Source organism: Mercenaria mercenaria, chromosome 11 (assembly GCF_021730395.1).
Source record: "Mercenaria mercenaria strain notata chromosome 11, MADL_Memer_1, whole genome shotgun sequence".
NCBI lineage: Eukaryota > Metazoa > Mollusca > Bivalvia > Venerida > Veneridae > Mercenaria > Mercenaria mercenaria.
In genome coordinates this window covers 60,629,909-60,651,884 of record NC_069371.1, presented here as the reverse complement: position 1 = coordinate 60,651,884, position 21,976 = coordinate 60,629,909, and the positions used below count along the sequence as shown (strand labels likewise).

Below are 21,976 nucleotides of genomic sequence, written 5' to 3'. Positions count from 1 at the left end.
TGAAACACTGATATCTTTGTAAAACGTGTATGTCGTGAGTAGTTGATTATAATAGCTCTATAAATGGCTGTTGTACCTGTTGCATATATGAAATTAATTAAATATCTACACATATCTACCAATTGCATGTTCATCACAAAAAGAACACTTGATACCCAACATTTATTTTATACCCACATTTCACATTTTTGAATAATAACTTCTATTTTAAGTCTATGTTTAAATGTTCAACGTAAGGGGCATTTGTGAGTCTTTTTAATTTTCAATTGCATACTCTACACTCTCTCACAACTGTAGTATGCGCATCTGTGTGTTGAAACTGTCCACCGTGAATCGCTGCCGTGCCTGCGTAGATGGTACATTTCTGTCCGACTAAAGTGGCAAACTGACACTGAAGTTCAACTGAATGATAAACACAGTCCGCTAATGAAGACACGCCGTTGAATACGCTTGGTGCTGTTTTAGTTTTACCATGTTCTGAATACTTTATTTCATTGAGTGTTACAAAACGTGTTGTAAACTCTGTGCAATCTGAAAAGTATGCAAGTATACAGCCTCCAATCAACTATTTCTCCTCCTCGAAAACAAGGAAATTGAAATTTAAGCAGGCAGAACAATCATGGCGACGAAGGTGTCAAAAATTTGTAGAAAAATATTAAAACATTGAAACAGGTAGAAAACAAATAAAAAGGTGGATGACACCTTTCCATTTACTCCGAATTCAGGACAGTTAGACCACCATGTATGTTCTGACCGCTGCTATTTTCATTTCTACATTTTCGAGAGTAGTTGGTTGTTGGCCATGCCTTATGGGTAATTAAAAATACATTTTGGTATATTAATATTTTAATATTGCTACAGCTAATTGACATAATATAAATGTTTTATGCTCATTGTGTCAAAATTTAAAGAGCTATAACTATAAAGTTGGCATAATCAAGGAAACCTAGCTCATTTCTCAAACTTCTGTCATGCCTTCCCCAATTGATAATATCAAAAGAGTGACATGACTGGTAAGGAATCGAGTGAAGGAGCTAGGAACTCCACCTTGAATCATTCTTGAGTTAAACTTAATTCTAGTGAACTACAAAAAACAATGTAAAACTCAGTAATGATTTTAACATATCGGAATTCAGAATATAACACACATTACCCTGTTCGGAATACTTACTACTATATACCCACTAACAAACACCCAATATATATCTTTATGACATTTTTTGTTTAAACTACCTTTTTTATATGCCCTTGATAATGGGAACACCTGCAACGGGCGGGCAGGCGGCGCCCACTAAGTTGCCCAATCTCTAACTTGAGCAGTTCTTACCCAATATTCACCAAAATTAGTCATAATGTTGATAGGCATAATGTATTGGCCAAGTTTGATAACTTGCTCGATTGTCACAGTGGCTCTAAAGTAACTGACCTTGAATTACTCAATATTGCCAAATCTAAGTGTATCAGCTCTCTATCTTGGGTATTTTTTCAGGGTTCAATAATTTTGGTCAAAATATTTCTAGTTCTATTTCCTCTCTAAGTTCGATAATTATCCAGATTGTGCCAGCTAGAGTTATGGCCTTGAATTACTACAAAAACCGCAAAACATTGACAGTATCTGCTTCCTGACTTACTAAATGTTCACAATGTTTATGGGTATAATATCTCCACCAAGGTTGAAAAACAGCAGGCCCATCCAAGTATATCTGGAGTTATGGCCGTTGAATTTAATCCAAGTTGTGAAAATTGACAGTGTCCATCCTCTTATTTGAGCATTGATTATCCAATGTTTGTCACAGGGTTATGGGCAAAATATCTCAGACAAGTTTGATATCCAGCCGGATATTCAGAGGTCGCCATTGAGTTATGGTCCTTGAATTACTTAAAATTGTGAAAATTGGCAGTGTCAACTAAATGACTTATAAAGCAGTGCTGATCAAATGTTCACCAAACTTTGTCAGAATGTTTTTTGGCACATTAGCTTTGCTAAGTTCGATAACAAGCCAGAAAGCATTTGTCATTCTTAAGTTATTGCACGTGAATTAGTTGAGATTGAGAAAATTGATACCTTTCCTTCTCAATAAGTTTAGTATTTTAAAAGTCAAAAGTAATTTAGTGTGATTGTGGTATGTTTAGTGACAGTTTGCCACTCTAATTTGAGATTACTAATTAAGCAAAGTGAGTTTGATAATATTCCACGTGGAAGATAGCAACGGTGGTTAGTATAGTACACAGGAATTGTTACTCTGATCTGGATAGTTATCATTTCTATTTACGGTAGATTTTACAATAATTTTGCAATTGTTAGTGAAAGGAAATTAATGAAACCCCAGTACAATGTATTTGTATTGCTCTTCGTGGAGAGGGCAGAAGTGTGGACTTTGGTGTTGTTAAGTTCAGTCTTCAGGTGAGTTGTATATTTTCCGTGATGATTTGATAGAAGACCTTGTGCCTGAAACCATTCGTCCTCCACCTATGACATAGGAGTTGGCAGTTACTTGTGGAGGTTAGCACTAGTATGGAATTCAGTTGTTAGGTTAACTGTCTGTCATTACATGACTGAAATACTGTTGAAAAATGCTTTACCCATAACAAACAAACTGCAATTTATAAAGGACACAAAAAGGAACTCCAGAGCAGGGCACAAAGGTCAATATTAATTTTATTAATTATCTCCCTTTTTAAAGGAAAGTATGGAAATAAATGGTTCGACTGAATTCAACACGAGTTCAGTCAATCCACTGTATATAGACGTATCCTTTTTGTTACTAAAACTAAAAACCTTTAGCATGCTGGCGGCAAGTGAATCAGCCTTTGCGACTAGTGCAGACCAAAATCATGGTCTCTACTGTTCGCTATTCAATCATTAAATTTTGAGTGAACACTCCTTTGAATAATAAATGGTGTTGCCCAAACTGAATGATGGACCGGTCCATTTTAGAAATTTAGCAGAGTAAAGGTTATCATACTGAAACTTGGAATATGCATGAACTACTGTGAAATCAGAAAATCTCACAACGTTAAATGTTTTCTATATTTATTAGAATTGTAAATGATTAGAGTGGCAGAATAGTGGCATTCATAACAAAAATAACACTTCCGGAAGAGTATTTTACACGAATATTAACAGTCAGTGAATGTAGCAAAAGTAAACACGTGAAAATTTCTGATTTAACCGTATACTGAATGAATTTTAAAATAATTATCCTGCCAAAATCACACATATGATTTGTCATACTAATAAAAGAACTAAATATATGTTTGTATTGTAAAGCTTTTTGAAATAACATTATAATACACTTGTTAAATGCTATTTTTGCAACTTAAATGCACTTATTTATTAATTTTAGCAGACGCTCATTTCTGCATCTATGCATGCATGCACAATACCTGTAAAATGTTTGAATCTCTACATCAAAGGTAAACCTATCTTACTAAAGTACTTACTTTTAAGCATGCCGTAGACGTCATCACATAGAGTGTCTGCAATGAAAGCAAATGTACACTACTAGATATCATTTGGCAAGTGAAAGTTGCAGTACAAATTATATGTGATCAATGCAGATAAACACTTTTCAGTAACTAAGAAGTTGAAATCTTATTACTGTAGGTCAGTAATACATGTAATATCATGTTTGGTAGGGCACCTGGGCTTTGCTTCCTATGTCAGCTAATAGCCAGCATATGACCATAAATCTGTCAGTGTTGTGTAATTCCCCTCCCCACTTGGAAAACAAAAACACATTTAGGTCACCAATTTCAGATTTTTAAAAACATTGTTTAAGGGGACGTAACTGGAGTATTAATAATATTCTTTTTGCACATTGTTGTAGATAAATGCTTCAAGTGTTGTACACTGTTCCTGCTCTAGTCTGTGAGTGTTGTCAGGGTTGTGGTAACAGTTAATTATTAGGATTTTTATTCAGTGAAATACCAAATATAAGAGCGAAAAATATGTGACATTTTCTCAATGAAAAATATCACACATATTTTTCAATGCTAAAAAAATATAAAATAGATAAATTAAGTCAAAACATGAAAAAAAGACTATTTGTGTAAAATCATCAATGCGCATGAATTTTATCCGAACGTAATTTTAGAATGGGGACTTAAGGTATTACATCACTAATAGAGACCCTCCATTTTGAAGAGTATTCAATTCCTACCATAAACCTACTTTGACAGCAATTCTTAGGGGTGCGTAGGTTCAAGCCCTACTGGGACCAAGTTTTTTTTTCCTTATTTTCCTTTTTTTCTAGTAAGTTCTTACTTCTTTCAAGACTTATTATTGATTTCTTGTACAAAAATGGAAAAAGATTAATCTTATAAGCGATTTCTTGGTGTTCAAAGTGAATTTACTACTTAAACAGAAGCTGTAGAGTTACACATCTTTAAAAATATGGAGTTACACACAGTGAAAGTTCTCTATTTTGCTTTCCTCCCCACTTAAATTAAAAAATTTAGGTAGCAATCTCCTAGTTTTTTAAAAGATTAGCAAAATTCAAACAGAAACAAGCATTAATTATTTTTTTCAATGTTGAAGTAAGTTCAATTTGTACCTGTCTGCTTAATCTATGTTTCATTGAGGCTAACAGAATAATATATTGGATTTTTATTTCAGTGTTTAATAGTTTAACGAAAATAGTTGAATTTTTCATAATTACAATAATGTAATGATCTCTGCAACTTTTGCATATGCTACAAAAAAATATAAGAATAGATAATTAGTCAAAAATAAAAAAGGACTGTAAAAGTTGTTAAAAATATCAAATAGTGCAAAGAATTCTTTAATCCGAACGTAACATTTTAGATGGCTTAAACTTCTTTGGTTTGGTGGAGCCAATGAGTTTGGTACAAAGTTTCTGCTATATACTAATATTTTTGTTTAACATTTTCACTACAGTATGCTTGGAGTCTTGAAAATCATAGCCACTTTAAGCAGTGAGTGTTGTATATAGTCTTTGAGTAGTTTGATATTATGATAACATTTTATACAGTAACAATGGCAACAATTGTCACGGAAAAACCAAACTATTCTGCTGATTTCGTTTGACCACAAGCTGTAACAGTTGTATGGAATGGCTCAGTTTAGAAAGTGTATGGATTCTTATTACACGTGTGTTTTTAATCTTTAAACATACTAAAAATAGGACCTGAGATTTTTATTTTCAAGTACGTGACATTATTTCTAAAATCATGACAATGTGTAATTCCTTCTGTTCCATATTAAATTATTGTTTATGCAGTCTAAATTGCTGTTACGATGTAAGGATGGAGTCCATTAAGTGCGGACTCGTCACAATACTGAATATCGAACTCACTACCATTTCTATTTTAGTATAGAAGTTTGGTATGCATTGCATGAGCTGGACTTCCACTGAATCTTATGTAACTATGCGTAACTGGTTTTAAGTTTTTCGGAAAAAAAAGAGAAAAGAAACAACAACATAAAATGCTTTACTTTCTAAAATGTTGCAGTGTTCCTTTAGCATATTTTGTCAATATTAAGGCCTGTTAGTATCTGTTTGTTATGTATAGGAGAAAGTTCTATCGAATTCGTTCATCTGTTAAGATTTAAAGAATTCATGAAATAACATCTTCATTTATTTACACTGTGATATCAATTCATTATATCCAAGAAATTGAATTCAAATAAACACTAAATTTGAATTTACGAGATAATAATAAAAGCGTCGTTAATTTTACAAGGGGTAGGGGAAGCGCCACGGAAAATAAAGCGAAATCTAAACTAATGACCCCATTTTTTTAAAAAGAATCGATAGTGATTGAAATATTGTAGAGATGGTAACTAAGGCTGCGTCAACGACAACAACAACAAATCAAGTGAGAAATGTCGCATATCGCGTATCTCACACTAGCAATATTTTAACATAGTACCGTGCAGTAAATACGGGAACTTTTGACAATGATTTCGGATCAGCTAAAGAAAGGTGATTGTCATTTCTTTTTAACTAACGCAACCATTTTATTTATACTAAAGAACGTCTGCATTATATTAACAGAAGTTTCTGTAACGGCAGATTCCGCAAGGTAAATGCGATTCCGCACGCCTCGGTCAATATGCAAATTAGGTACATTTGTAAACACAAGATGCGTGTCATAAAAAGTGAAATAACTTCTTTCGGCACAGTTTTTGGTATGGTTTTGGTGTGACCGTCAGATAGAATATACAGTTTTATATCGCTCTGTTTTTAATTCATACATTTTGAGGCCTTGATTATTCTTGGCAAGCGAACTTTGTAAAATAGTGTGGGATTCGATGTCGTAAAATTCATATAGTCTATTTATATTTTTTTCTCACGAATAATGTTTTCTTTCCTATCATATAGTCCTAGAAGAGTTATCTGTCACTGGCTTCACTTTTCCAGGCAGGACCAAATTTTTCGGATTAAATATTGCTTTTCAGCATGAAAAATGAAGTATGAAAGTTAAACCATTATATAATTGAAGTACTTCGGTATTAAGTTTTCAACAGAAAGTAATATCAGATGTAATTTGAATTTTAGGTACCATCTCTACTTTATATAATTACCTTGGCATTCACATTTTGGTCCATGGTAGCCAGTTCCAGTACAGTTGCATAACCATCCGTTTTCTTGTGCCACGCATTGTTGTGTTTTATTTCTGCAATTACCTGAAATTAATCTAGCGTTAATTTTGTCTGTTACACTTTTCAAAGTTACAAATCCCTGTGATATCTGTTCTCATAATACTTAAACTGTTGTTCAGTTTAGACGTATTAATACACTTATTTATCGAAAAGATTCTCGCTTTTCGTCGATTCTGTTAGAGATGAAAAAGTTCATTTATAAATTTATGATTACTTTCTTTAATACGAAAATATTTTTTAAAAAATGAGTATTTAAATTTGAGCCGTGCCATGAGAAAACCAACATAGTGGGTTTGCGACCATTATGGATCCAGACCAGCCTGCGCATCCGCGCAGTCTGGTCAGGATTCATGCTGTTCGCTAACAGTTTCTCCAATTCCAATAGGCTTTAAAAGCAAACAGCATGGATCCTGACCAGACTACGCGGATGCGCAGGCTGGTCTGGATCCATGCTGGTCGCAAACCCACTATGTTGGTTTTCTCATGGCACGGCTCATTTCTACTTCTACATTTCCACTTGAAAGACATCTAGATATTTCAAGAATCTGAACTAAAATGGAAGTTAAAAAACTGCGTCTATCTTCGGAATGTATTTATTTCCAATTTATATTGGTTGCGCAAAACAGATACGCAAGGGAGGTTATAATGATTTCCAAACTTTCATTTCTAATGAATTACTGCTAAAAAAATAGGTGTAACACATGTAAAATATGTGTGTGTTTTTGTCTTTCAGTCTGTCTTTTATTCTGCTTGGTTTCATTCTTTGCTTCCGAAGGATCTTTTTACAGATTTACACTACGATGGCATTCAGTTACTAAACCCTCTAAAAGTGTGCTTCTTTGTTCTTTTTTATTCAGTTACTACATTGCTATTTCATTCACTACTCCTAAAGATGTGATCTCTTTCATAGTCACTATACTGCTGTATCCTTCAGTCGTATACTCCCAAGAGGAGTGGTTCTTGTCACTATACTGCTGTATCCTTCAGTCGTATACTCCCTAGAGGAGTGGTTCTTGTCACTATACTGCTGTATCCTTCAGCCGTATACTCCCTAAAGGCGTGGTTCTTGTCACTATACTGCTGTATCCTTCAGTCTTATACTCACTAAAGGCGTGGTTCTTGTCACTATACTGCTGTATCCTTCAGTCGTATACTCCCTAAAGGAGTGGTTCTTGTCACTATACTGCTGTATCCTTCAGTCGTATACTCCCTAAAGGCGTGGTTCTTGTCACTATACTGCTGTATCCTTCAGTCGTATACTCCCTAAAGGCGTGGTTCTTGTCACTATACTGCTGTATCCTTCAGTCGTATACTTCCTAAAGGAGTGGTTCTTGTCACTATACTGCTGTATCCTTCAGTCGTATACTCCCTAAAGGCGTGGTTCTTGTCACTATACTGCTGTATCCTTCAGTCGTATACTCCCTAAAGGCGTGGTTCTTGTCACTATACAGCTGTATCATTCAGTCGTATACTCCCTAAAGGCGTCGTTCTTGTCACTATACAGCTGTATCATTCAGTCGTATACTCCCTAAAGGCGTCGTTCTTGTCACTATACAGCTGTATCATTCAGTCGTATACTCCCTAAAGGCGTCGTTCTTGTCACTATACAGCTGTATCATTCAGTCGTATACTCCCTAAAGGCGTCGTTCTTGTCACTATACTGCTGTATATTTCAGTCGTATACTCCCTAAAGGCGTGGTTCTTGTCACTATACTGCTGTATATTTCAGTCGTATACTCCCTAAAGGCGTGGTTCTTGTCACTATACTGCTGTATATTTCAGTCGTATACTCCCTAAAAGCATTGTTCTTGTCACTATACTGCTGTATCATTCAGTCGTATACTCCCTAAAGGCGTGGTTCTTGTCACTATACTGCTGTATCCTTCAGTCGTATACTCCCTAAAGGCGTGGTTCTTGTCACTATACTGCTGTATCCTTCGGTCGTATACTCCCTAAAGGAGTGGATCTTGTCACTATACTGCTGTATCCTTCGGTCGTATACTCCCTAAAGGAGTGGTTCTTGTCACTATACTGCTGTATCCTTCGGTCGTATACTCCCTAAAGGAGTGGTTCTTGTCACTATACTGCTGTATCCTTCGGTCGTATACTCCCTAAAGGAGTGGTTCTTTTCACTATACTGCTGTATCCTTCGGTCGTATACTCCCTAAAGGCGTCGTTCTTGTCACTATACTGCTGTATCCTTCGGTCGTATACTCCCTAAAGGCGTCGTTCTTGTCACTATACTGCTGTATCCTTCGGTCGTATACTCCCTAAAGGAGTGGTTCTTGTCACTATACTGCTGTATCCTTCGGTCGTATACTCCCTAAAGGCGTCGTTCTTGTCACTATACTGCTGTATCATTCAGTCGTATACTCCCTAAAGGCGTGGTTCTTGTCACTTTACTGCTGTATCATTCAGTCGTATACTCCCTAAAGGCGTGGTTCTTGTCACTTTACTGCTGTATCATTCAGTCGTATACTCCCTAAAGGCGTGGTTCTTGTCACTATACTGCTGTATCATTCAGTCGTATACTCCCTAAAGGAGTGGTTCTTGTCACTATACTCTGTATCCTTCAGTCGTATACTCCCTAAAGGCGTGATTCTTGTCACTATACTGCTGTATATTTCAGTCGTATACACCCTAAAGGAGTGGTTCTTGTCACTATACTGCTGTATCATTCAGTCGTAACTGCTGTATCATTCAGTCGTATACTCCCTAAAGGAGTGGTTCTTGTCACTATACTGCTGTATCCTTCAGTCGTATACTCCATAAAGGCGTGGTTCTTCTCACTATACTGCTGTATCCTTCAGTCGTATACTCCCTAAAGGAGTGGTTCTTGTCACTATACTGCTGTATCCTTCAGTCGCATACTCCCTAAAGGAGTGGTTCTTGTCACTATACTGCTGTATCATTCAGTCGTATACTCCCTAAAGGCGTGGTTCTTGTCACTATACTGCTGTATCCTTCAGTCGTATACTCCCTAAAGGAGTGGTTCTTGTCACTATACTGCTGTATCCTTCAGTCGTATACTCCCTAAAGGAGTGGTTCTTGTCACTATACAGCTGTATCCTTCAGTCGTATACTCCCTAAAGGAGTGGTTCTTGTCACTATACTGCTGTATCCTTCAGTCGTAAACTCCCTAAAGGCGTGGTTCTTGTCACTATACTGCTGTATCCTTCAGTCGTATACTACTGTATCATTCAGTCGTATACTCCCTAAAGGCGTGGTTCAGTCGTATACTCCCTAAAGGCGTGGTTCTTGTCACTATACTGCTGTATCCTTCAGTCGTATACTCCCTAAAGGAGTGGTTCTTGTCACTATACTGCTGTATCCTTCAGTCGTATACTCCCTAAAGGAGTGGTTCTTGTCACTATACTGCTGTATCCTTCAGTCGTATACTCCCTAAAGGCGTGGTTCTTGTCACTATACTGTATCCTTCAGTCGTATACTCCCTAAAGGCGTGGTTCTTGTCACTATACTGCTGTATCCTTCAGTCGTATACTCCCTAAAGGCGTGGTTCTTGTCACTATACTGCTGTATATTTCAGTCGTATACTCCCTAAAGGAGTGGTTCTTGTCACTATACTGTATCATTCAGTCGAATACTCCCTAAAGGCGTGGTTCTTGTCACTATACTGCTGTATCATTCAGTCGTATACTCCCTAAAGGCGTGGTTCTTGTCACTATACTGCTGTATCATTCAGTCGTATACTCCCTAAAGGCGTGGTTCTTGTCACTATACTGCTGTATCATTCAGTCGTATACTCCCTAAAGGCGTGGTTCTTGTCACTATACTGCTGTATCATTTAGTCGTATACTCCCTAAAGGAGTGGTTCTTGTCACTATACTGCTGTATCATTTAGTCGTATACTCCCTAAAGGCGTGGTTCTTGTCACTATACTACTGTATATTTCAGTCGTATACTCCCTAAAGGAGTGGTTCTTGTCACTATACTGCTGTATATTTCAGTCGTATACTCCCTAAAGGCGTGGTGCTTGTCACTATACTGCTGTATATTTCAGTCGTATACTACTGTATCATTCAGTCGTATACTCCCTAAAGGCGTGGTTCTTGTCACTATACTGCTGTATATTTCAGTCGTATACTCCCTAAAGGAGTGGTTCTTGTCACTATACTGCTGTATATTTCAGTCGTATACTCCCTAAAGGCGTGGTTCTTGTCACTATACTACTGTATATTTCAGTCGTATACTCCCTAAAGGCGTGGTTCTTGTCACTATACTACTGTATATTTCAGTCGTATACTCCCTAAAGGAGTGGTTCTTGTCACTATACTACTGTATATTTCAGTCGTATACTCCCTAAAGGCGTGGTTCTTGTCACTATACTGCTGTATATTTCAGTCGTATACTACTGTATCATTCAGTCGTATACTCCCTAAAGGAGTGGTTCTTGTCACTATACTGTATCATTTAGTCGTATACTCCCTAAAGGCGTCGTTCTTGTCACTATACTGCTGTATCCTTCAGTCGTATACTCCCTAAAGGCGTGGTTCTTGTCACTATACTGCTGTATATTTCAGTCGTATACTCCCTAAAGGAGTGGTTCTTGTCACTATACTGCTGTATCCTTCAGTCGTATACTCCCTAAAGGCGTGGTTCTTGTCTCTATACTGCTGTATCCTTCAGTCGTATACTCCCTAAAGGCGTGGTTCTTGTCACTATACTGCTGCATCCTTCAGTCGTATACTCCCTAAAGGCGTGGTTCTTGTCACTATACTGCTGTATCCTTCAGTCGTATACTCCCTAAAGGCGTGGTTCTTGTCACTATACTGCTGCATCCTTCAGTCGTATACTCCCTAAAGGCGTGGTTCTTGTCACTATACTGCTGTATCCTTCAGTCGTATACTCCCTAAAGGAGTGGTTCTTGTCTTTATACTGCTGTATCATTTAGTCGTATACTCCCTAAAGGCGTGGTTCTTGTCACTATACTGCTGTATCCTTCAGTCGTATACTCCCTAAAGGCGTGGTTCTTTTCTTTATACTGCTGTATCCTTCAGTCGTATACTCCCTAAAGGCGTGGTTCTTGTCACTATACTGCTGTATCCTTCAGTCGTATACTCCCTAAAGGAGTGGTTCTTGTCTTTATACTGCTGTATCCTTCAGTCGTATACTCCCTAAAGGCGTGGTTCTTGTCACTATACTGCTGTATCCTTCAGTCGTATACTCCCTAAAGGAGTGGTTCTTGTCTTTATACTGCTGTATCATTTAGTCGTATACTCCCTAAAGGCGTGGTTCTTGTCACTTTACTGCTGTATCATTCAGTCGTATACTCCCTAAAGGCGTGGTTCTTGTCTTTATACTGCTGTATATTTCAGTCGCATACTCCCTAAAGGAGTGGTTCTTGTCACTATACTGCTGTATCATTCAGTCGTATACTCCCTAAAGGAGTGGTTCTTGTCACTATACTGTATCCTTCAGTCGTATACTCCCTAAAGGAGTGGTTCTTGTCACTATACTGCTGTATCCTTCAGTCGTATACTCCCTAAAGGCGTGGTTCTTGTCACTATACTGCTGTATCCTTCAGTCGTATACTCCCTAAAGGCGTGGTTCTTGTCACTATACTGCTGTAACATTCAGTCGTATTATCCCTACAGGAGTGGTTCTTGTCACTATACTGCTGTATCCTTCAGTCGTATACTCCCTAAAGGAGTGGTTCTTGTCACTATACTGCTGTATCCTTCAGTCGTATACTCCCTAAAGGCGTGGTTCTTGTCACTATACTGCTGTATCATTCAGTCGTAACTGCTGTATCATTCAGTCGTATACTCCCTAAAGGCGTGGTTCTTGTCACTATACTGCTGTATCCTTCAGTCGTATACTCCCTAAAGGAGTGGTTCTTGTCACTATACTGCTGTATCCTTCAGTCGTATACTCCCAAAAGGCGTCGTTCTTGTCACTATACTGCTGTATCCTTCAGTCGTATACTCCCTAAAGGCGTGGTTCTTGTCACTATACTGCTGTATCCTTCAGTCGTATACTCCCTAAAGGCGTGGTTCTTGTCACTATACTGCTGTATCCTTCAGTCGTATACTCCCTAAAGGCGTGGTTCTTGTCACTATACTGCTGTATATTTCAGTCGTATACTCCCTAAAGGCGTGGTTCTTGTCACTATACTGCTGTATCCTTCAGTCGTATACTCCCTAAAGGAGTGGTTCTTGTCATTATACTGCTGTATATTTCAGTCGTATACTCCCTAAAGGAGTGGTTCTTGTCACTATACTGCTGTATCATTCAGTCGTATACTCCCTAAAGGCGTGGTTCTTGTCACTATACTGCTGTATCCTTCAGTCGTATACTCCCTAAAGGCGTGGTTCTTGTCACTATACTGCTGTATCCTTCAGTCGTATACTCCCTACAGGAGTGGTTCTTGTCACTATACTGCTGTATATTTCAGTCGTATACTCCCTAAAGGCGTGGTTCTTGTCACTATACTGCTGTATCCTTCAGTCGTATACTCCCTAAAGGCGTGGTTCTTGTCACTATACTGCTGTATCCTTCAGTCGTATACTCCCTAAAGGCGTGGTTCTTGTCACTATACTGCTGTATCCTTCAGTCGTATACTCCCTAAAGGAGTGGTTCTTGTCACTATACTGCTGTATCCTTCAGTCGTATACTCCCTAAAGGAGTGGTTCTTGTCACTATACTGCTGTATCCTTCAGTCGTATACTCCCTAAAGGCGTGGTTCTTGTCACTATACTGCTGTATCCTTCAGTCGTATACTCCCTAAAGGCGTGGTTCTTGTCACTATACTGCTGTATCCTTCAGTCGTATACTCCCTAAAGGAGTGGTTCTTGTCACTATACTGCTGCATCCTTCAGTCGTATACTCCCTAAAGGCGTGGTTCTTGTCACTATACTGCTGTATCATTCAGTCGTATACCCCCTAAAGGCGTGGTTCTTGTCACTATACTGCTGCATCCTTCAGTCGTATACTCCCTAAAGGCGTGGTTCTTGTCACTATACTGCTGTATCATTCAGTCGTATACTCCCTAAAGGAGTGGTTCTTGTCACTATACTGCTGTATCATTCAGTCGTATACCCCCTAAAGGCGTGGTTCTTGTCACTATACTGCTGTATCATTCAGTCGTATACCCCCTAAAGGCGTGGTTCTTGTCACTATACTGCTGTATATTTCGGTCGTATACTCCCTAAAGGAGTGGTTCTTGTCACTATACTGCTGTATATTTCGGTCGTATACTCCCTAAAGGAGTGGTTCTTGTCACTATACTGCTGTATCATTCGGTCGTATACTCCCTAGAGGCGTGGTTCTTGTCACTATACTGCTGTGTCATTCGGTCGTATACTCCCTAGAGGCGTGGTTCTTGTCACTATACTGCTGTGTCATTCGGTCGTATACTCCCTAGAGGCGTGGTTCTTGTCACTATACTGCTGTATCATTCTGTCGTATACTCCCTAGAGGCGTGGTTCTTGTCACTATACTGCTGTATCATTCAGTCGTATACTCCCTAGAGGAGTGGTTCTTGTCACTATACTGCTGTATCATTCAGTCGTATACTCCCTAGAGGCGTGGTTCTTGTCACTATACTGCTGTATCCTTCAGTCGTACACTCCCTAGAGGCGTGGTTCTTGTCACTATACTGCTGTATCCTTCAGTCGTACACTCCCTAGAGGCGTGGTTCTTGTCACTATACTGCTGTATCCTTCAGTCGTACACTCCCTAGAGGCGTGGTTCTTGTCACTATACTGCTGTATCCTTCAGTCGTACACTCCCTAGAGGCGTGGTTCTTGTCACTATACTGCTGTATCCTTCAGTCGTACACTCCCTAGAGGCGTGGTTCTTGTCACTATACTGCTGTATCCTTCAGTCGTACACTCCCTAAAGGCGTGGTTCTTGTCACTATACTGCTGTATCCTTCAGTCGTACACTCCCTAAAGGCGTGGTTCTTGTCACTATACTGCTGTATCCTTCAGTCGTACACTCCCTAAAGGCGTGGTTCTTGTCACTATACTGCTGTATCCTTCAGTCGTACACTCCCTAAAGGCGTGGTTCTTGTCACTATACTGCTGTATCCTTCAGTCGTACACTCCCTAAAGCGCGTGGTTCTTGTCACTATACTGCTGTATCCTTCAGTCGTACACTCCCTAAAGGCGTGGTTCTTGTCACTATACTGCTGTATCCTTCAGTCGTACACTCCCTAAAGGCGTGGTTCTTGTCACTATACTGCTGTATCCTTCAGTCGTACACTCCCTAAAGGAGTGGTTCTTGTCACTATACTGCTGTATCCTTCAGTCGTACACTCCCTAAAGGCGCGGTTCTTGTCACTATACTGCTGTATCATTCAGTCGTATACTCCCTAAAGGAGTGGTTCTTGTCACTATACTACTGTATCAAAGGCGTGGTTCTTTGGTATACAGTTACCACACTACTAAGTAATTCATTTACAACTTCAATAACTGTGGTTCTTAGTCATTCATCTACTAAGCGTAAAGATGTGTTATTTGTCATTCAATTATAAAGTTGTGTTCCTTGTCATTATATCACTTCACTACTATGATATTAATTTTTACTCCGTAAAGGTGCGTTCCTTATTCAGTTGCAACACTTCTACGATATTCAGCTACTGAACTCCAATCACTTGCCCCTCACCTCTGTGGGGTCTACCAAGGTACCCACCCACGCCTGAAAAATGTGTCGATCACCTCAGCCATTAAAAGCTGGAAAGCAGCTACACGACTTGGACTGTGTTAGTGCAACTTCAGTTCAAACAAATCATATCGATGACATTCAAATTCTAAAGGGGTGTGTCGTTTCATTTTATTCAGCATTAATTTTTCATTAGTTCATTATTAGAAATTCATGATTTTGATATGCCCGAAATGTTACAAAACCATATTTAAATTTAGTTTTAACCCTTTTACTCCAACTTAATCATAGACTGCCTGCTCAAAGTCTCAAACATTACAGTTAAACCAAAGTATTAAATCGATTGTATATTTAAATGAAAGTTTTGAAGTCTGAAGAATCCTTAAGGACTGAATAGTAAAAACCTGATATTGATTTCTAAATTACTGTGATATTTACTTCTGCATACATTAAATGTTCATTATTTAGCCCACTAAAGATATATTTGAAGTTTTAAAAACTATATTGCCTCGTATTTCAACAAAATTGAAGATTGAAGTCATAATACCACAAAAATGAGGGCCGTATATTGCCTCGTATTGCAAATAAATGAAGATTGAAGTCATAATACCACAAACATGAGGGCCGTATTTCTAGCCAATCTTCAACGAATATATTGATGTACTGATCAATACGAATACTTCATCAGAAATGACAGACACTCGAAAATGCAGCTCTACGGTTGGTCAGTTATTATACAGATGTCATAATGAAACATTAAAGTTTTACTCACATTTACAGCAGACGTCATTGTAGCAACGGTTATATTCGCCAGGACACTGAAATAAATTGATTATTTTTTAGTTCGACGTAGCTTAAAATAATATTTACACCATGTCCTACCGTTACTTTGAGAATTTGGATCAATAACTTTGATCTAGGTTGATAATTTTTGCTAGGAATATTCCTTTTTATGATATTTAGAAACTATATCCAAGGGCGACCTACAGCGCAAGATGTACTCTAGTCATGACAGAAGGTCACTGACTTTGGATCAGTTTGACAAAGTTATCATTTATCCCCACGAACGTTAGTTCGAAAACATTATTGGGTTGTGGACTTTCTTCAGTGCGGAAGCTATCCAGCAAACGGACGGTGGTGCCCAACCGTGCCTGAAATGATACTAGTAGGGGTTCCTGGGATCCTTTACAACCATAAAGTGGAAAGTCGCCACATGACAGAAATAATGTCGATATGACGTGAACGCCATCAAAACAATCACACACTTACTTCTAAAGGAAACAATTATTTATAAATAATGGTAAAATCACTAGTGTATTTAATGATAAACCTATCTTCCAGATTGTATTACGTTACAGAATACCAAAAGATATTTTTCATCTTTCCACTTAAAAGGCAAAGAACCTCAGGCCAGGGTGTTTTTGCATTATAGAAACATGTCATTCGGCTCAATTGCTTGATAACTACTGATGTTACTAATGGCAAACTACCAGAAAACAACATTCTAGGACAAGAAAAAAAAGAAATCAAGCACCCATCTTCTATATATTCAACAGAAGGCTTTTTACTCAGCAGTGCTTTATTTTATGATGGCCTGATAATCGACCAACTATCCACATTCCAGCAAAGCTCATTAAACACATTTTTTATTCCCATGTAGTTCATTTAGATGACAATATTGCGATGGGACTGTGACATTTACATTTGTAATAAGATTGCAACATTTGCGATAAAACTGTAACATCTGCGATTAGACGACTGCATCATTTGCGATAAGGCTGTTACATTTGCGATAAAATTGCAACATTTGCCGTTAGATGATCGTAATAAAGGCAAAAAGTGTAACTTTTAAATCGACTAAAACATACTTACTTCGTAGTGAGTCGTGCATGCTTGTGGTTTGCAGCCACCATAACCAGAGATGGAGTCAACACACGATATTACCAAAATGACCTGATAAAAAATGGAACTTTTGAAGTGTAACTGGTATTATTGTTTCGAAATTCTCTATCATCAAACAAATAAAAGGTTTTACACCTGGCTTGCTATGAACCATGGACTCTTCTCGAATTGGAGTGTTTCTATAACTTACACTTTCCTCCCATTAAAGTATTCATTCCGGAGGAGTTTCCAATAAAGGCTACTGGTAGCGACCCTAAATAAGTTTGCACACACTGATGTCAGCACATCTCAAACAAGTACCGTATTTTGATAGTAATTCACCCGAGAAAAAGAATTCTGTCAACTAAATTTGGAATCACTTTTGATGAATCAATTTTACCAGTCTTGGACAAAACTGTGAAATTATTTCAACATCAGGCCAGTGGTTAAGGAATATCTGGTATCTGTCAGTCAATTGAGTAAATATTGTGCTTTACTTACCATAGGTTATAACGCAAATGTTTGGTAAGGAAAATCTACAGTAATCTACTGTTGCAAACTGCCTTAAATCTATTGATAAAAATATTGTGTTAAAATTTCGTTTTGTAAATTGGTGGGAAAATAGAGAAAACATATAACAAAATACTTCATCATATTGAAGGGAGGTAATTCTGAGAAAAGGACACCAATAAATTCTTTATTTGGTCCACATGACACACCGCTTGTAATGTTTAAAGTATGCGTCAAATTGTTCAAATATCCATGCAACGTGACAGACTGGACAAGAAAAAAAACAGCACGAAAACTTTGATCTAGGGGTCTGGGAAACATCGTCTTATAATGTGAAGCATTTGCGCCAATTGATATTAAACCCCCTTGTGGATGGAAGTATTATTGAGGGGACACACTCCAGATCCTGTTAACTTTTGACCCAAAACGAGGTATTGACCTTTCAGCTGTGGTCTGGGTTTTGCTCAGGTCACACTCACCGTAAGAAACACTGAAGCCATGTAATTTCAACTTCCCTCCATTGATGGTAGCGTTGTTAAACAGATACGGAATAGGGCCTAATAAACTTTGTCTTCGTATTTGACATACTGGTCAGTGAGTTGCATATGATGATTTTATTGCTTAATTATTGGGAAATTTGTGTCAAGTAGTATTAAGACACTAAACAAACGGCGTTAAGTTTTGACCTCCAAGTGGGACCTTGACCTTCGAGACAGTGGTCTAGTCGTTGAGCATGTCGCATTATAGGGAACAGTTGTGATAAGTAATATTAAGATCCCTTGATGAGTGGTTCAATGATGGAGCGGACAAGAAAAAAATTCTGTTAAAGGTAGGGTCTGCGTCAAAACATTTCAGCTATTATTATTATAGTAAGTAATATCATAATCTCTTGACGGATGGCAGAGTTATGGACCCATGACAAAACAGATTCTTTAATACCCTGTTGCCATTTAGCATCATAGTATGACTTTTACCTTTAATCGGTCTGCATGATACATTGTCTCGTTATGGGTAGCATTTGTACCAGGTAATACTAAAATCCCTGAGTGGATGGTTGAGTTAGAGACCGAACAAAAATTATGTTGACATTTGAACTCCAGATATGATCTTGACCTTTAAGGTAAGGATCTTGTATTGCGCATGTCACGTTGGAATACTATTATAAATTTTACACTTTTGCCTGCCAAGTAATACAAAAATCGCTTGATAAATGGCTGAGTTATAGAGCGGACGCTGTTAATTATTGCTCTGTAAGTTTGACCTTGACCTTATGTTAGGGGTCGAGGTGGGTTTCATTAAGAATTATCGGACTGTCTTACTGACAATCTAACTTATGGAAAAGCATTAAAATGTCAAAATTATCAATTTAACATAACGTATACCTTTGAATATAATTTATCACGAACTTGATCGTATGCACGGATAAAGATCGCTCGATTAAATGTGTTTATGAAAGCAATGACATATTGGAAATAAGAAACATATGTAGAAAAAAAGAGTGATTGCAATGTTTACACTTTTCTGATGCTCGATAGCTATGAAGATAATATTTTAAACTTTCCAGCAAAGTAACTGTTGTGCATTTTTCTAAAAACATTATCGCAATATTTTTTTCTGGATACTCTTCAAAATTGCAATGAAACTTTTGGCTATTGTGTTAAACGTTTTAGAAAAGTTACAAATATCAAGTTAATTTCTGAAAGTATCAAAATAGCTGTATAGCTAAGAAATGGCAGCTGTGGGCACTTACACTAAAGGTATCTGGATAATAATGTAATTTATCGCCATAATATTTCCAGGAAACCTTCGAGTATTGAGGTGATCTTTTCATAAAACTTCGTCTTATCAAGATAATTTTTGAAGAACTGCCTAGCTATATCGTGGCAGAATTTTACCACCATAAAAATATACTCGTGGTTGCTAGCCGTTCCATTAACACGAAATTGTGCGCATATGCGCTAAACATTTTCATGAAATGAAGAAAAATATCTAGAAAACAATATTTATTGCTGAAACGTTTAAAAAAAATAATGTACAAATTACATGGAAAATTTACAACATTATTGTGACAGCTGGCAGAAATATGCCATATATATCGCGTTAGCAGAGAAATGCCACCATGGATTTTTTTCTGAATATTTGTATAATAAATGTCATTAATTTTTCACGTATTAAGTACTTGGTTTTTTATTATTTTAATAACAGATATTTGAATATCAAAACTACATATACCGGGCAAATCCATGAAAACTCTTTCTTGTAGATTTGAAAAGGTACTTATGCTTCCGACATTATAAAACTATCATAATTATATACTTTTCATTACTGTTTTTGTACAATACTGAACTGGATTCGGGTGTGTATATAATTGTCAAGGGGATTTATCAATGATATCAAAATTATTTTATCTGACAGTGCACGCATTCTAAAACATACAGATAAGTGAAACAAACTCAGAACTGAATGTTAAAAAACGCATTTATTTAAAAAAAAAAATCTAGCTATTTTTGTTCTTGTATGGCAGAACTTTATATGCATGGTGACATTAATATATGAGCCGTGCCATGGGAAAACCAACATAGTGGGTTTGCGACCAGCATGGATCCAGACCAGCCTGCGCATCCGCGCAGTCTGGTCAGGATCCATGCTGTTCGCTTTTAAAGCATGTTGGAATTGGAGAAACTATTAGCGAACAGCATGGATCCTGACCAGACTGCGCGGATGCGCAGGCTGGTCTGGATCCATGCTGGTCGCAAACCCACTATGTTGGTTTTACCATGGCACGGCTCATATATATTACGCATTACAATATCAAAATCAATGAAGATAACTACGATTCAGTTGGTACGAAACTTCTTTAATCAAATAAAAAAAAAAGATATCAATTAATGTTCGACATTTAATTATATTCTAGAATACTTTGTTGGCATTACTATGTTTGGTAATGACAGACCGGTGACTTAGAACGCGTTAAATCCTCTTTTTATATATTGGATAGAATAAACATATTTTGTTTTAATTTCATCATTTAAAAGAACATGCATAAGGATATAGTTCTTTTGAGAATTAATTGAATAAGAACAAACCTCTTTTTTTCAGTTTTCATACAGCGCTTATTTTTCGTTCAGAAAAGAAATAAAAAATAACAATTCAACAAAGCCAAAGCCATAAAATGTCACCAAAAGACTGATTTAACAAAATAAAAATAAAATAAAAGCAAGAAATAGTTATTGTATTTTTTACATAATTAATCAAAGTTTAACAACACTTTGAAATAGAGAGAAAATTAAACTTACTAGAGAGATCCATGCAAGTCTATCCATCTTTATCAGCGCTAATTCAATTTTTCGTTGAAAGCAGTTGTTGAAATGGAGCGCTCTCTATTCATGAAATGCATGACGTATGCAAGTCACGTGATTCTTAGCACAGCTGACAAGAACAATATTTTTAAGATATTTAAGATTCTATGACGCATTTTGTTGTAACTACTCAGTAGACGAGCTCCGTTCGTATTATAGTAAAACCTGTATAGAAAGACCACAAGCTCACAAGCGCTGTGACCGAGTTGTTAAAGTAGATGACTACATACATGCCCCTTACCTCTGGGGTTTTTAGTCGGGGTTTTTAGTCATACATCGGATGGTCATATGGTCATATGAGGAAGCTATACAAATGGCTTGCACGTTGCCGCCCTTGCTCTATTCGGGTAACCACTTGTTGTTCTGTCTGTTGCCAATATGACATTAAATTTGTGCCAAGATGACTTGAACCCCCCCCCCCCCACCCCACCAAAAAAAAAAAAGCAAACATAAAAGATCGTTCGTGGAATGTCTAATGTTTCCATTTTATTTACAGGAGGTTGTTTTGCATATTTACTTAAAGGGCCTGCTCCAGTCCTACCTTTTAACCTTAAATTTTCATTGAAAAAGCATGAAAATCCTGACTATGAACAGTGACGCCCGTCAAAATAGAGACTATTTTATGTAAATTCTATATAAAATACCTGTGGGTTTTGTGTGCTAAGTGTGGCGCGTGGCCGTTAACTGTTAAAAAATATGTAGAAAAAAACTTCAAAAATATCTAATGAAGACAATACTGAATTATTGACTAATTCATCTGTCAAGTAGAATTTATCCGATGAAGTCTGTGAGACACTGAAACGAAGAACCCAAAAGCTTAACTGAGTTTTATTACCAGTTATTAGATTGGGGTATGTCGTTAGGGGGGGGGGGGGGGGGGGGGGGGGGGGGCGCGTCAAACTGATGTTTCCGGTCAATAACTTTTGTTTCGGTAAAGATATTTGAATAAAACTTGGTATGTATGTAGCTTATA

General features: G+C 37.5%; 2 protein-coding genes across 3 annotated transcripts in view; both read right to left on the bottom strand.

Moving 5' to 3' along the window:
- The window catches only part of LOC123531750 (CCR4-NOT transcription complex subunit 9-like), a 492,904-nt gene that overhangs the window by 205,524 nt on the left and 265,404 nt on the right, over positions 1-21,976 (bottom strand). The gene's annotated exons all lie outside the window — the stretch shown is intronic.
- On the bottom strand, positions 160-21,023 carry LOC123532759 (uncharacterized). Of its 2 annotated transcripts, XM_045314325.2 has the most exons (6): positions 20,941-21,023; positions 17,126-17,206; positions 16,026-16,071; positions 6,551-6,652; positions 3,445-3,480; positions 160-531 (listed from the first exon to the last, which is right to left on the bottom strand). In XM_045314325.2, exons 1-6 carry the CDS (start codon positions 20,965-20,967, stop codon positions 263-265), a joined length of 561 nt encoding a protein of 186 aa, XP_045170260.2. In that variant the 5' UTR covers positions 20,968-21,023; the 3' UTR covers positions 160-262. The 2 variants fall into 2 exon arrangements, with proteins under 2 accessions (XP_045170260.2, XP_053373505.1); XM_053517530.1 differs by lacking the exon at positions 17,126-17,206 and having other exon boundaries at positions 20,941-21,001.

What these genes read in the sequence shown, in the direction of transcription:
- LOC123532759 (XM_045314325.2), bottom strand. Translation starts at nt 20,967, where the DNA reads ATGGATAGACTTGCATGGATCTCTCTA. An exon ending in GACTTGCATGGATCTCTCTA is followed by an intron (nt 17,207 to 20,940) that starts GTAAGTTTAATT and finishes ATTTTTTATCAG; the next exon opens with GTCATTTTGGTAATATCGTG. An exon ending in ACCAAAATGTGAATGCCAAG is followed by an intron (nt 3,481 to 6,550) that starts GTAATTATATAA and finishes CTTTCATTGCAG; the next exon opens with ACACTCTATGTGATGACGTC.